This window comes from Nymphaea colorata, chromosome 2 (genome assembly GCF_008831285.2).
Source record: "Nymphaea colorata isolate Beijing-Zhang1983 chromosome 2, ASM883128v2, whole genome shotgun sequence".
Classification (NCBI taxonomy): Eukaryota; Viridiplantae; Streptophyta; class Magnoliopsida; order Nymphaeales; family Nymphaeaceae; genus Nymphaea; species Nymphaea colorata.
This window is the reverse complement of record NC_045139.1, coordinates 28133689-28150693: the sequence shown is the minus strand read 5'-3', so window position 1 is coordinate 28150693 and position 17005 is coordinate 28133689. Positions and strand designations below refer to the sequence as shown.

Genomic DNA, 17005 nt, shown 5'->3' with positions numbered 1-17005 from the left:
CTTCTTCACAGAGCAGCTCTCCATCTTTGAGGCTCAACTTGTGTCCAACATCAAGTGGGGTAGAAGCAGGTCTGCACCCCAACTTACTAGTCTCCTCCAATCCTTACGATCAAATTTAGTAGCCAGTAACACTTTTAACTTGATGATCTCCACCTCATCATCTCCTGTGACAATCATGTCATCCACATAGACAAGTAAAAGAGTGACCCTGCCCTTTTTTTCTTTAGAATAGAGTGTGGTCTCCATTCCCTCGATTATACCCATGGCGTTGCATCACTTGTCTGAGTCGTTCGAACCATGCTCTGGGTGACTGCTTGAGGCCATATAGGGCCTTTTTCAGCTTACAACATTTCTCTGGTTCTTCATATCCTGGGGGCATGTGCATGTACACTTCTTCTTCGAGATAACCATTGAGGAAAACATTCCTAACATCGAGTTGGTATATCCTCCACTCCTTCATCACAGCTAGGGACATAACAACTCTAACTGTTTTCATTTTTGCAACTGGAGCAAAAGTCTCTAGGTAATCAATCTCATCTTTTTTACTAAACCCCTTGGCCACAAGATGAGCTTTGTATCTTTCAACACTTCCATTTGGTTTTTCCTTGGTTCATCGGGATGTGTGGAGGCCTTCGGGAATTCATACCCGTCAAGGTTTTCAATATTTTATAACTTTTATTGATGACTTCTCTAGGACCACCTTTGTGTACTTGTTAAAAGATCGTAGTGACGTGTCTCATATCATAGAGACCTTCATTCTACTTGTGCAATCTCAATATGGTGGAACTGTTAAAACATTTCGATCGGATAATGCCTGTGAGTATATGTGTCAGTCAGTTGAGGATTTTCTTCGAAAAAGGGGGATTGTTCATGAGACGTCCCGTAGTTATACTCCCCCATATAACGGGGTGGCTGAGAGGAAGAACTGTGAAAAGTGACTATAACAGTCACAAAGAATACATATAATACCAAAAAGGCACTAAGGCCAAGTGAAGAAGAGTAATACTCATTCAATAAACAATATAAAGGCTGTAACAAGGCAAGAAAACTAATACCAAAAGAATGCAACAGTAACAAGGCAAAAACGTCACAACTCACAAGATTATGGAACACTCTTTCTACCTTTAGCTTTTTGTTTTCCTGATTGATTGTACTTTCCTTCAAGTTCTGGTTCTGAAATTATTATACTATCCTGGCTTAGCCTTTTTTTCCATGATGTACATATTTTTCTTGAAATTATGGTCCCGAATATCATTATATCATTCACCTCTTCTTTCATTTGTACCTTACCTTTGCAGCAGCTTATGGGAAAAAGAGAACATGAATCTACATCTTTTTTCTCTTCATTATATGCTCTTTCCTCTATAAGCATTTTTTTTTTCTTGTTGCACTGCATTTTTGCCACTATCATTAACATTTCATTGTCGTTGCTTATACATGTGGTCAATGGAGTTATGTTCCTGCATCCCAAGCCAAATTTCATACAGTTTCTCCCTGTTCTTCTATTTCTCTGAAAAACCTGAGAGTAAGGCCAAGTTGTTGTTCTTTATTGTGTGAATTTTTCCTTCAATAAACCGAATTCCCTTGTTGACATTTCTCTTTGTATCCTGTTCCTTGGGCATTAGTTTTAATTATTGTAGAAACACGAACAAGAAAGAGAGAACGAGAGGAAACACACGATATACGTGGAAAACCTCAAAGAGAGGTGAAAAACCACGGGGAAGCTCTAACCTAGGGGCACAACCGAAACCCTAGGAGAGAGAAAATGTAATATCAACTTAATCAACAATTACACTTAATGGAGAATATAAGAGGGAGAGATAGAAAGACCCGCCTAGGGTACCGAGCCAGCCTCGGTACCCGTGCCCATGGGACCGGGTCCATACCTGGACCCGGTTCCCTATTACAATACATTCTAACAATTATTAAATTTTATTTGCACGACTGCGACTTTGAATCTGACCACAGATACTGTGTAACCTGAATGCACGATTTAATCCTTCTTTCATTATGATGTATTTGTTTCATAGCTCAACCTTTCTGTGAATACTTATGCACCTAATTATAAACTAACTTTGAGCAGGCCATGTTAAGATCTTCTGGTTGCAATGTGTTATCATCCTGCATAATTAATGATAAAAGAAACATTCTTTTCTTTATAACTTCAGTAAAATTCTTTTTCTTTTTGTGTGCACATTTGCAGCGTAATTGTCACTGCACTATGTGATATGTAACTCCATTCTTTCCTATATTAAATCTTTACTGCATATCATTTTTTTTATGCTTTCAGATGCATGTTTGTGAGCAATGAACACTGTGTTCTTGATTTTTTTTTTGGCTGTTTTTATCAGGGTCCAATTATTGTAGACTTGCTTGAGAAAATGAGGAATGAGAAAAATCCTTTCTATCCCCAGGTTCTTTTACCTTCTGTTCTGCAAATTTCACATGTTCAGTTTGTTGGAACTTATGATTATGCTGCCAGATCCAGTAATCTGTAAGAAAATGAGCAGAATAAAGCTTTATTCTCAATCAGGAAATAGTTAAGTAATTAGGAAATTAACTTAATTTATGCATCGATTATTCTGGTCTTCAAAATGATTTTACACTACTTTCATAAGCAGATCTAAGTTAATCATGCAAACATGATTTTCATGGTTGATAATTTTCAATTTCATTGATTCATGGGCTGCATTTCTACTTGTGGATCTCTTGGTGACACCTACAGCTCTTGATGGTCGACGGCAATGGGCTACTTCACCCTAGAGGTATACTGCTATAGGGATGATGACCTTTTTTTTTTTGCTGTATTCTTTCAATATGGCAATAAGTTTACATTCCCAAAGCACTGGCTGGCTATCCTTCCTGCATTTGCTTCATATTCTTTTGAAGGTGTAACTGTGGAGTGCTGCCATTTCCTTTTGTTGACTTAGGCAGTTTCCTTTTTATATCTTATGTGCTAAAACAGGATAGTGTTTTTCAGAAATGAAACTGGGTTTTCCATGTGTTTATGCAGGTATGATCTCTGCAGCTTGTGTACTGATGCTCAAGTGCAAATATGGCTGACTATGTAGATTCCAAATGCACTTCAATGATGATGTTTATGATTGTGGAAGCCGTTTACCCTTTTTTCTGCAGTACAAAATTTACTGTTTGGCATGTCAGAAACAATCATTTGAATTCATTGTATAATTTCATAAGTAGAGTTTGATATAGCATACTAAGGATTAACCATAAAGCTAGTTTTTTTGCTGATTATTGAAGATATTCTGCTTCTGCTACATAGTGGTTGAACTTTAGAAACTCCACAACTGGTAGTAGTCTTATTCATAGCTTTAGAGGTAAAAAGGAGCATGCAACTAATCTTAAATATATGAGGTGCATATTTAACATGGCAAATACCGCTTACAAATTTGTGCATATGTAACAGCTTTCCACCATTTGCTCGTCCTCCTTTCTCTTATACTAAAATTGGCATATCTAGATCTGATGGAAGGGACTACACATGTTAAAAGTTACAAGAGCCAATGTATATTTTGGAAAATGGATGAAAGTCTGTTGCTTGCAGTGCACATGTGAAGTTGAGGATTTGATTCTTTGCTTTAATGGGGAAGTGGCTAGGGCACATAGGTACGAGTATGGGTGTCCGTACGAGTACAGGTGTGGAGCACTTTAAAAAAATTTGGGTACGACGAGACGGCTGTTTAAACACACACATACATATAACAAAAATGAATATTTTAAACAAACAAAACAATATAAAATGTTCTATTAAAGAAAACTAAGTTGCTGGAAAATTACTGAAAAAATTGTTGATTGCTGGAAAATATTGCCGGAAAATCTTGCTGAACAAGTACAGTCAGATTGCAAATAACATCTGAACAGCCCTTCAGTTTCTGTTGTGGGCTCTTCATTTTCATATTATATATACAATAGTTTAAAGAAAAAACCTAATCAGTGAACAAAACGGGACTCAGTCAACTTTGTCTGAGTCCGAAAGAGGACAAATGTGTCATCGGCTATACCCGACATGGGTTTCACCATGTCCGAGCTATGTCCAGGGCCGTACCCATACCCATACCTGTGTCATATCCGTGTTGACAGGGGTACATCACCCAAATAGAGGTACCTATGTGAGATAGGATGTAGGTATTCCAAGAGAAGGCCTGAAATGAAAAAGGCTGGGCATGGTAGGACATTTCTGTGTTAGGCTTGTTCTGAACTTGGGTTAGTGTTTGAGCTGCGCTACCAACACTCTGCTTTTATCAGTTTGTGCTGAGCCAGATCCGGTAGACATTGCATGTGGGCTAGGCCTGGTTTTCAATGGTGTTGTGCAAGCCCTGCTTATTATGTTGGTTTCCAAAATTTTAGGCACAAACCAACCCAGGCTGGGTTAAGAACCTGAAAGCTGATGGGTGTCTATGTCCACCCCTGCCATTCAGTTGGTTCTGGTGTGGAGACGGAAAGAAAATACAATTCAGAAACGGGATCTCATTTTGACCTATTTCATCCATTTGATGGAAAAACCTATATATTTGACTTGTTTCTTGAGCACTAGATAGAAAAAGAACAAGGGTGAGATGGGTGGGTTAGTAGGGAGGGTTACAAGTTAGTGATGACAAGAACTAACATATTTTTGGAGCATCTGATCTGATGTCAGATCAACTCTTATAATTCATATTCAACCCTTTATACAGATGAAGTAAATGGAGAGACTTTTGCACATAATGTGGTAAAAATTGGTGACTACTTTTGCACATAATGTGGTAAAAATTGGTGACTACTTTTGCACATAATGTGGTAAAAATTGGTGGCTACTTTTGCACATATTTAGTTTCTGTTGAAGTGGTTTCATGTATTTCATGGGTTAACTTATGTTGTTTTTATTTGTAAAAATGCTGATGAATTGTCTTTATGTAGGTTTTGGGTTAGCTTGTCATCTTGGTGTTCTGGCTGATATTCCAACTATTGGGATTGGAAAAAATGTAAGATTTGACTCATGGTTTTGCGTTTTCAGATGGAATTTGTTTGATTGTCATGTCTACTTGCTTAACTTTGTAAGAAACAGAATACCTCTCAGGCAGTTAAATCTATCACAGGTGAACGGAAAATATTTCATTAACAATCTCACAAAGCAGTTCTCAAAGAGCTATAGAAAAATTGAAGAACATATTACAATATATACAATGAAAGAGGGAGACTTTGAGACACCCGTGGCCATAACACTCAGCAGAGATACTTGGTTGACCAGAAAAATAAAAAGTACAAAAAGGATAATGAAAAATACAAAATACAAAAGATATACAAATAGAATCATTGAATTACAATTTAATACCTAAGCTTCTTGCTAAGAGGATAAGGAGCTCCAAGTCCATTATTAAAGAAGCCTGCTACTGCTGGTTGAAATTTTAGAGACATAAGGAAGCTCAATATTCTTCTTGAGAAACTCTTTTCGCAACAAGTGCCAATCCATTTTAATACGTTTGGTTCTCTCATGAAACATGTGATTACTTGCTATACAAATAGCACTTTTATTATCATGACACAATTTAGCAGGTTCCTCAAGCCTCCATCTCCATATTTCTGATAAGACTCTTCAACCAGATAATTTTTGCAGTAGCTGTAGTAGTATGATATTCTCCTTTGTGGATGATAGAGATATTTTTTGTTGTTTCTGCAGACGATAGAGATATTTTTTGTTGTTTCTCACCTCCATGAGATTGATTAATTGCCTAGAAATATGTTGAATTAGAAGAGTTTATGTTTCTAGGTGGTTCTTTGCAATATTTAATAGTTAGGAGGTCTCTTTAAACATTCCTCTATTTTTGGTTGATGTAATTTGTAAATATCTCTTCCACCCTAATCCCTTTATTATGGAGATTAGGGTTAGTGAATGGATGAAGGATTCTCTTTCTAAGGCTGCCAGCTGTAACATGGTATCAGAGCCGGCGATCTCCACCCTTTCCCACCGGCGCCTATCGTGACTTTCCGGCGACCCCTTCTCCTCTTCCTCTCTCATCTCTTCTCTCTTCTTCTCTTCTTCTATCCTTCCTTTCTCTCTGCTGATCGAAAGATAGTGAAGCAGCGTGGAAGGGAACCTAATCACATGTGAGAGGTATGTGTGATTAGGTCCCCAACGTGGATGTAGTGGAGCGTGAGCAACTGTGTGGGAGTTGCAGTGGAAAGTTGTAAGTCAGATCTAGCCGCGTGGATGAATAGCAACACGTGGACTACATTATTATTCAGATCTAGGCTTGTGGAAAAGTAGCTGCACGTGGATTCTTGTTCAGATCTGGGCTCATGGAAGATTAGTTGCACGTGGACTATATTCTTATCATTTTTTTTGCTGACTGTGGAAAAGTGGCTGCAAGTGGAGTATCTGCACGTGGACCAGACTCTTATGAGATTTTTTTTTGCTGATTGTGGAAAAGTAGCTGCATGTTGGGTATACTTTTTATCAGATTGAATGTCTATTTTATAATCTGGTGGACTGATTTGAACAACAAAGTTTTTTTATGCATACGTGGATCCTAGAAAGCAATGATATTGATATGAAACCTACTACGTAGAAGCCTAGTGGATTGTTTTGAACAGCAAGTTCATATATTCTTATTCGTTTATTGATTGCTGTGATTGGTGGACTGATTTACTGAGCAGCAAGTTCATAGATATTTTCTTAAGGACTGCTTTTGGTGCGAAAAATATATACATACATACATATATATATCTGCTGCCTAAGTTTTCTCAAGTTGATTGCTGCGTGCTATACTCTTGATTGTATCATAGTGCAACCAGATTAAGATCACATTGTCAAGTCGTGCACTATGTTTGCTGAAGGCAAGACAGAGATGTAGTATAAGCATAAGAACACAGACAATTTCTTTTTTTATGGCCCTACTGTAAAGTTAGATGGATCTAACTATGAGATTTGATCTCGTGTATTTATGATGTCTGTGATTGGACATCAGAAGGAACATGTTATAGAAGAAAATGAGCTTGTGGTGAATAGTGAAAAATATAGTTCATGGAAGGAAGATAATAATATTGTCATGTCATGGATCATGAATAGTGTGCAACTACAGATTACCTCGATTATTGCATATTATATCTCTGCCAAACAAATGTGGGATTTTTTGAAGCAAACGTACTCAAATGAAAAGAATGTTAGCAAGATCTTGCAGGTGGAGGAGGAATTACTTAATTTGCGATAGGGTGACCAAAGTCTTGCTCAGTACTTCGCTTCCATCAAGTCAATCTATGAAAGACTTAAAGCATTGCGTCCTTCATGTTCTACATGCCACAAGACTCATGGTGAACAGTTCATGGTGGCAAAGTTTCTATAGGGTCTCTCTGCCGAGTATGCAGTAGCAAAGACACATATGTTGACTGGGGCAGAAATTCCTGACCTAGCTGAGGCTTACAACAGACTCAACCATCTTGCTGTTACTCTTTCTCCGCCTTCCACCGATGCTACTACCTCTGCTTTGGTAGCTTCAGGAGGCCGTAGTTGTAATTTCTGCAGGGGAAGGGGCATAGGTCGAGGGACAAGAGGAGGTTGTGGAAGATTTCAGTGCACCTACTATGGGAAAATAGGGCATTTGGAAAACAGATGTTGAGATAAGCATGGTCGTCCTTCCGCTATACCCCTAGGAAATTCATTACAGTCTCCTATTGGATCAGGCAACTTCATCAATAGTAGAGGGGTTTTATCTTCTTCCAATCCTGAGACTGTGACTGTGAATATCAACAAGTCAGAGTATGAGGAGTTCTTAGCACACAAATCTACTCAACTGTTGGCCTCTACAGTTATGATAGACAATGCTATGTCCGTTGATACTGCTTCACATGATACAAGTACTACTTGGATTATTGATTCAGGAGCATCGAGACACTTTTGTAGTAGACCTTTTATGTTTACTGTGCTACACTCATTACACTCATCTAGATGGCCGTTCAGGAATGCATTCTTGACATCAAGCTGGTCCATGCTCCACTTCTTTTGCACTGCTAGTGCTAAGATAACCCTCACTGTCTTTAGTTTCGCAACAGGAGCAAAGGTTTCAAGATAATCAATTCCATATTTTTGGCTGAACCCCTTTGCCACTAGGCGAGCCTTATACCGTTCCACAGTACCATCAGGTTTGTACTTCACATTAAACACCTACTTGGAACCAACTAAGTGAGTCCCCTTAGGAATATCAACCACTTCCCAAGTGTTGTTCTTTGTCAAGGCATCCATCTCATCTGTCATGGCCTGTAGCCATTTAGGATCCTCTTTAGCATCTTCCACACACCTGGGAATCACAGACATAGACAAGGAAGTAATAAAGCATTTGTAATCCTTGCAGAGTTTTGCATATGAAACAAATCTCTGAATGGGGTGAGAAGTACATGACCTGGTTCCCTTTCGCAAGGCTATGGGAAGATCTTCATTTAGTGGACTTGGTTCATTCGGGGAACTCATAGGATTGAGATTGGTTACATCAACATCTTCAAGTACATCTTTCTTCTTCCTGGTGTATACCTGGCCAAACAAATGATCACGGGCAGTGGGCTGTTCATCCCCAGAGCCCCCTTCCACATGACTGTCTCTATCATCTCTGACTGTGTCTGCCACACTGTGACTAACCTTGTAGTCCAAGAAATCCATAAACTGAATCAGCTGGTTTGAAGAATACTCTTCCACACTGTTACCTATACACTCCCCCTGAAGAAGATTCACAGGAAAGTACGCCTCATGTTCATGAAAGGTAACATCCCGGGAGACATAAATTTTGGAAGTGATAGGATCAATACATTTGTATCCCTTCTGAGTTGAGGAATACCCAAGAAGACAACTTTGATGGACCGAGGGTCAAGCTTCTTGAGGGTAGGACTGTGGTCATGGACAAAACAAATACACCCAAACACCCGAGGAGTAAGAGGCCAAGGGTTATGAGTGGGCATGAGCACAGAATAAGGGGAACGGCCATTCAACACACGAGTAGGCATACGATTAATAAGGTGGGCACTAGTGAGAAGAGCATCACCCCAGTAGCGCTTAGGAACGTGTCTATGAAACATAATAGCCCGGGTGACATCTAATAAATGGCGATTTTTCCGTTCAGCCACGCCATTTTGGGGAGGTGTGTAACTACAGGACGTCTCATGAACAATACCCTTGCTCCTCAAGAAGTCATCTAGGGATTGGTAGACATACTCTCGAGCATTATCAATGCGAAAAGCCTGAACAGATGTCTAAAATTGGGTCTCAACAAATGCAACAAAATTTTTGACAATGACAGGAACTTCACTACGTTCTTTCAACAGGTACACGAACATACAACGGGAGTAGTCATCAATAAGAGTCATAAAGTAATGAAAACCACGACAAGTGGGTACTCCCGAAGGACCCCAAACATCAGAGTGAACCAAAGCAAACAGACGGGTGGTTTTATTGAAAGAAATAGGGTACGAAGCCCTAACATGTTTAGCCAACTGACACACTTCACAGGTGAAGGAGTCCATGGAAACAGAAGTAAAAAACCTAGGAAACAACTTCTTGATCAACTGGAATGGGAGATGTCCAAGCCGCTCGTGCCATCGCATGATAGTAGATCTGTCCTCCATGCCTGACAACTGTCCACTAGTGGCTGAAATTAGAGCAGAAGCAACCTGCACGGGCAGTCTGTAGAGTCCATCAATAACCGAACCAATCCCAATCTTCTTCCCCGTCACCAAGTCCTGCAGGAAACAACGATCAGCAGAGAAGATTAGATTGCAATTGAGTTCTTTGGTAATACTGTTGACAGATAACAGATTCACAGGGATATTGGGAACATGTAGAGCATTATGAAGACGGTATTTATTCAACAAGGACAAACTCCTTTTTCCAGCCACAGAAATAGAAGACCCATCAGCCATAGACACGCGTTGCTGCCCGGAAGACAATTTGTATTCTTGAAACATCTTAGGGTCCCCTGTCATATGATGCGTAGCTCCGCTGTCAACAATCCAATCACCAAGAGAAGAATTACCTTGATCGCTTGTGGCAACAAGAGCTTGGGCTAACTTAGCTCCCTCAGACGTGGATGCCTCCTCCGGAGTAGTAGAGGCCATAGATAGCCGGCTGATGTAAGCTTGCAATTCCTTGATTTGATCAGAGGAGAGCTTTGATTTTTCAACACTCGAGGAGCTACCCTGACTAGAAGCAGGCACAGGAGGACCCCGCCGACTAGAAGGAGGACGACCACGGGTAAGCCGCTTTTCAGGGTGAATATCCCAACATTAATCAACAGAATGCCCCAACTTGTTACAATGACTACAACGTCGAACAGGACGCTGTCCAGTCCCTGAAGTACGGCTAACAAAGGCTGAGGGGGAACTCCCATGACTGGAGTCAATATGCATCACCTGACGTCGTTGTTCCTCAGATTCCACCCGAGCATACACTTCCTCAATCCCAGGGATCTCATCACAGTTGAGAATTTGACTCCTAATGGATTCAAATTCATCACGCAGACCTCCAAGAAAAATAAAGGTCCGGTCCATCCATTCTTTTTTCCAGTACAAGGCATGATCAGAACCACAATTCCAGTCATCATTCACATGATAGTCCAGTTCCTCCCATTTAGTTTTCAGGGCTGCATAGAAGGATGCCACAGACAAGTCACCCTGTTTAAGGGAGTAGATGCTACGTTTAATCTGGTACGTACGCATGACTCTCTTCTTACGGCCATACATCCTCGCAAGCACAGTCCACATATCATAGGCGGTCGACTTTCGCAAAATAAGTGGCTGAATATCAATAGAAACAGAGCTAATAATCCACACCTTAACTTGACTGTCTTCCAATGCCCAAGTCGCCCATCGAGGATCTGTTTTACTGAGCGCAGGTTTCTCTCTCGTGATATAGGAAAGACGATCGCGACTAGTTATCCCTATTTCGAGTGCAGCAGACCAAGAGAGATAGTTGTCTTTATTCAGCCGAATGGAGGTGACTTGAACCGGCAAGTGCTCGCTCTTGGTATTGCTGTTTGTGTCAAAGGCAACATTGATCTTGGGGTCATTTCTTCTGCCATCAGGATCACCAAAGAGAGACAAAAAACTAGCACCAGGAAACACGACCAGGATTGTGGCCCAAGAACCACGACGATGGCGTAGGAGGCAACAACGCCAAGAAGACGACGGCGATGGAAGCGCAATAACAGGCGACGGCGATGGCGGCGCAAGGATAACTAGCGGCGAGAAAGCACAGCGCAGCGACGGTGGCGGCGGGAGACCAGCGGCGGCGGCGGCGGAAACGATAGCGGCAGCGGCGGAAACACCAGCAGCGGCGGAATCACACGATCACAGAACAAATCCCACACGTGCTGGCTCTGATGCCATGTAGAAACATGCAATGGAAGAAGAAAACGAAGACAAAACACAAGATATACGTGGAAAACCTCAGGAAGAGGTGAAAAACCACGGAGAAGCTCTAACCTAGGGGCAAAACCGCAACCCTAGGAGAGAGAAGATTATTTCCGCTTAATAAATTTACAATAAGTGGAGATTATAAGAGAGAGAGGTAGAGAGCCCGCCTAGGGTACCGAGCCAGCCTCGATATCCGTGCACATGGGACCTGGTCCATATCCGGACCCGGTTCCCTATTACAAGATATTCCAACACATATCATTCTCATTCTAATCATTTACATTAACTTTAGTGAATTGACAGTTCTTGTGGGTGCAATACATAGGCACGTGCACACCGCGGGCGGCCTACAGCCGGGAGACAACCCCCGTGGTGGCCCGAATCGATATGGATCCATTCACGCTGCAGCGGTAGAGCACTCATCCATGGATGTGTGAATTTCAAGGAGAGATACTCAGCCTTCCCTAGGACATCCAGGTTGGGAAGGCGGGAGCCCAACGCTCCAAGCACAACACATAACAGTATCCTGGGGCCTTGCACCACCTGCGCTCCGAACAGGCGAGACCAGTGTCAAAAGCCGGACGTCTCCCTAACACATTGCCACAACCCACTAGCCTTTCATCTCTTATTATTTCTTATTTAACATTATAAAAACACAATCACAAGATGACCAGCTAGCTCATGAGGTTGGTTCACTCCACGAGTGCACCCATACCTCCAAATACCTCCACACGAGGCTACATATATAATTAACATTCTTAGCTAGCCGTCAAAGCAATACGGGTACAACTACCCTTCAATTCCATTCATTTGTATCATGCTCAAGGCAAAGCATATGAAAACGTTACAACATTCACATCACTTATCACATCAATCATATCTTTGAAAACTTAGCCAAACCACAGAAAGTAGTCTCAATCCGTGATTGGCTCGTAGCTGTCCTATGCAGTTATCATTCTAGGATGCTTTCTAATGCACAGTTGGGGTCGAGGAGACTCTCGACACGATACCCAACCTCATCTGTCCTAAGCAGTTATCAATTCCAGCATACACATGCAATTACGTAGTAATTTTCAAAACAAAACTTATCACATAAACATTCAATTCTCATGTATACAATCATTCAATCACATCATGGTCATAGGATCCAACGTTCCTCAAAACACATAGTCTAGTTGGTCCCAGGCTGGGATTTGCCTGGAATGCCACCATATCTGTCGCACGTTGCCAAGATATCCAAAATGCCTCAAGCTACAACCTAGTCACTCAAGGTCTACTGGACGTGCCCACTGTACCTGCAAACACCATGAAAAGGTAAGTTCTACACTCGCTTCGCTTTATAATTCATACAAGTGTAAAATATAATCATTGAGGCCATGTCATTGCCTCAAAAGGGTGTCGATGAGTAGTATCGACTCACAAAACCCTCCAATAGGCCTCTTTCCAATCCTTTGAGGTTGTGACCAACCATCTAAACTCAAAGCTTCGATCAATCCATCACTAACACACTTCTCAATAACTTTCTTTAGTTGAGGTGCCTACCCAAAAATACACCCAACTTGCATGCTCTTCTCCAACTAACAAAGAAATACGCCCATCGCAATATTATGAACCGCAAGTTGTAGTAACAGTCCTATATCTTCTCAACCACGTCCAACCTCTACCATGTTTTCCAATAGCTTCAAAAATCAACAACTCATGCTAAAGAGATAGATATATACATGGATTCTTGTTCTTCTCACAAATAGTCATAAACTTCCTCCAAAATAGCAACATCGCTAAAAAGCTACCCAAAACATCAAATCATGAGTCTAGCATGCTTAAACAATAATTATACATGCTCTAATAAATATTACTCAACAATCTAAGCTCGATTAGGTCTTGCTCACCCCAATTCAAGAGCCCAAACTGCTGCGATGCTTCCGGCAGCCACCTCACGAGTCCGAGTGGTCTCCAAGCGGCTAAAATCCTTCAATGCCGCCACCACCAAGGCCTTCAAGTCGCTGTTATGAGAGGGAAGACCAGTCCCCCAAGCTGAAATCCGATCAAACAATCGTAAATAGGGTGAGATTTAGTGAAAAAGAGGTCAAAAGAAGGGTTTGTCGTTTGAGTAGGACCTCCCGTAGCTGCGAGGGAGGAGGCTAAAGTCAAATGAGAGAAAGAGGGCACGAGAGGATGGGAGTGGGGCTGCACACGTGAAGGAGACGGTGAGAGAGGAGAAACCCAATGTTCGGGTGAGGGAGAGAGAGACCGCATGAGCAGGAGAGGGGAAACGTGGCAGGAGAGAGAGAACGTGGGCAGAGAGGGTTCAAATAGAGAGGAGAGACAGACGGGGAGGGTGAGAAGGCGTGAGAGAAGCGGAAGAGGGAGATAGCACGAGAGAGTGAAGGCTGAGCAAGGGGGAGGCCGTGCGAGAGGGAAAGGGTGTGGGCAGAGGGTCGAGAATGTAGCGAAGGAGGGAGAAGGAGAAAGAAGAGGAAAGAAGAAAGATGAAAGCAAAGAGGATTCGAGAGGTCTTACCCGAGCGTCGCCCTCCACCTCTGTCGTCGCTGCCTGCTTCTCTGTCGCAAGAAACGGTGAGAGATGAGAGAACGAAGGGGAGGGAGGTTCTGCGGAAGGTAAGGGAGAAGAGACGGAGAGGAAGAGAGAGCCAGCGTCGGGCTCCCCTTCACGCCTGGACTTCGGGTCCGGGTTCGGACTCGCTCCAATCCAGACCTGAATTAAAAGAACGAGCATTACACATATACCACGACATGTAAAGGCCATTCAATGGTCACGATATCACAATCTCAATTCACATGCAAGACATACATAAACATAGCATTCTCATCCATTTCATTCACATACATTTCATTCATATACTTTTCATTTTCATTAACTTTGTTAGAATATATTGTATTGGGAACCGGGTCCATATCTAGACCCGGTTCTATGGGGCACGGATACCGAGGCGGGCTCGGTACCCTAGGCGGCACTCTTTCTCTCCCTCCTATATATTCTTCACTTACATGTAATCGTTGAGTTAAGTGAATATTATCTTCTCTCTCCTAGGGTTGCGGTTTGCCCCTAGGTCAGAGCTTCCCCGTGGTTTTTCACCTCTTTCTGAGGTTTTCCACGTATATTGTGTGTTCTTTCTCTGCTCTCTCCTTATGGTTCGTGTTTCTACATGGTATCAGAGCCACCGCGTGTGAGATCGTTGGTGTGCAAGTAGTGTTTTTTCCGCCGTTCACGTGCCGCCTCCGTTGCCGTTTCCAGCGCCGCTGCTGTTGCTGTTTTCAGTGCTGATGCCGTCCAGGAACGCCGTTGCCGTCCATTGTTCCCAGCGCCGCAGTCGTTTTTCCGCTGCCCAGGAACGCCGCCGCCGTCGTTCCCAGCGCTGCCCTGCCCTGCCGCCGTCATTGCTCCCAGCGCCGCCGTCGCCTGGGTTATCTCCGCTGCTCCCAGCGCTGCCCTGCCGCCGTCGCTGTTCCCAGCGCTGCCCCGCCCTACTGCAGTCGCCTGGGTTATCTGCGCCGCCGCCGTGGGTTGTGTCCTCTCTGCCGCCGGTTGTGACCTTCTTCGGGGATTGCGATGGCTGACGCAGCGATGCCCAAGCTTGATGATGCCCTCGACACGGGCAGCAATACCAAGGGTGAGAACTTGCCTATTCATGTCACCTCCATTCGGCTGAACAAGGATAACTATCTCTCGTGGTCTGCTGCCCTAGAAATCGGGATTACTAGTCGTGGTCGCCTGCACTATATCACTGGGGAGAAGCCTGCTCCTTCTAAAACTGATTCGCAATGGCCGACCTGGGCGTTGGAGGATAGTCAGGTTAAAGTATGGATTATTAGTTCGGTTTCCGCAGATATTCAGCCTTTGATCTTGCGTAAATCGACGGCGTATGATATGTGGACTGTTCTTGCACGTATGTATGGTCGAAAGAAGCGTGTTTTACGTGCCTATCAAATCAAACGTAGCATATATGCTCTTAAACAGGGTGATTTATCTGTTGCCTCCTTCTATGCTGCCCTGAAGACCAAATGGGAGGAGCTTGACTATCATGTGAATGATGACTGGAAATGTGGTGTAGATCATGCCCTGTATTGGGAAAAGGAATGGATGGACCGCACCTTTATCTTCCTTGGAGGCCTGCGTGATGAGTTTGAAACCATTCGAAGCCAGATTCTTAACTGTGATGAGATTCCTGGAATCGAAGAGGTGTATGCCCGTATTGAGTCTGAGGAGCAACGGCGCCAGATTATGCATATTGACTCCCATCAGGGGAGTTCTCCAGCAGCCTTTGTGAGCCATACTTCAGGGACGGGGCAGCGTCCTACTCGACGATGCAGCCATTGCAACAAAGTGGGTCATTCTATTGATTTTTGTTGGGATCTTCATCCTGAGAAGCGTCTCGTCCGAGGTCGTCCTCCTCCTCATCGCCGTGCTTCTTCTGTGCCAGAGCCTAGCCCGAGGTCGTCCAATGTTGCCAAATCCAAGCTCTCCTCAGATCAACTCAGAGAGTTGCAAGCCTACATTAGTCGGTTGTCTACCCAGGATGATGCTTCTACTTCTGAGGAGGCTAAGTTAGCCCAGGCTCTGGTTGCTACTAGTGATCAAGGTAATTCTCCTCTCGGTGATTGGATTGTTGACAGTGGGGCTACTCATCATATGACAGGGGACCCTACGATGTTTCAAGAGTACAAGTTGACCTCTGGGCAGCAGCGTGTGTCTATGGCTGATGGTTCTTCTATCTCTGTGGCTGGAAAAGGGAGTTTATCACTACTGAACAAATATTGTCTTCATAATGCCCTGCATGTTCCCAATATTCCCGTAAATTTGTTATCTGTCAGCAGTATTACTAAAGAGCTAAACTGTAATCTAATTTTCTCTGCTGATCGTTGTTTCCTGCAGGACTTGGGGACGGGGCAGAAGATTGGGATTGGTTCGGCTATTGATGGGCTCTACAGACTGCCCGTTCGAGTTGCTTGTGCTTTGATTTCAGCCACCAGTGGACAGTTGCCTGGCGTGGAGCCCAGATCCGTCATTATGCGTTGGCATGAGAGACTTGGTCATCTTCCATTCCAGTTGCTTAGAAAGTTGTTTCCTAGGATGTTTCATTCTGTTTCTTTGGACACCTTCGCCTGTGAAGTGTGTCAGTTGTCTAAGCATGTTAGGGCCTCGTACCCTATTTCGTTCAATAAAGCCAACCGTCCTTTTGCTTTGGTTCACTCTGATGTTTGGGGTCCTTCGGGAGTACCCACTTGTCGTGGCTTTCACTATTTTATGACTCTTATTGATGACTACTCCCGTTGTACGTTCGTGTATCTGTTGAAAGAACGTAGTGAAGTTCCCGACATTGTCAAAAACTTTGTGGCATTTGTCGAAACTCAATTCCAAACCACTGTTCAGGCCTTCCGTACTGACAATGCCCGAGAGTATGTCTCCCAATCCCTTGATGACTTCTTGCGAAGCAAGGGTATTATTCATGAAACATCCTGTAGCTACACCCCTCCTCAGAATGGCGTGGCTGAAAGAAAAAACCGTCATTTGTTAAATGTTACCCGGGCAATTATGTTTCAACGTCATGTCCCTAAGAGGTACTGGGGGGACGCACTTCTCACTAGTGCTCACC

At 43.1% G+C, this 17005-nt stretch overlaps 1 protein-coding gene across 27 annotated transcripts in view; it reads left to right on the top strand.

Moving 5' to 3' along the window:
* LOC116246662 (uncharacterized) overlaps positions 1–17005 on the top strand; it is a 67474-nt gene that overhangs the window by 19449 nt on the left and 31020 nt on the right. For 26 of the 27 annotated variants that reach the window (XR_007572646.1, XR_007572645.1, XR_007572650.1 and 23 more), the window contains 3 exons: positions 2352–2414; positions 2726–2765; positions 4918–4982. Coding sequence is in view for 13 of the 27 variants with exons in the window: in XM_050076330.1 (XP_049932287.1) it covers positions 2352–2414; positions 2726–2765; positions 4918–4982 (168 nt within the window). In the remaining 14 variants the exon portion in view is untranslated. The remainder of the gene's footprint in view (positions 1–2351; positions 2415–2725; positions 2766–4917; positions 4983–17005) is intronic. The other variant, XM_050076329.1, reaches the window with a different exon arrangement.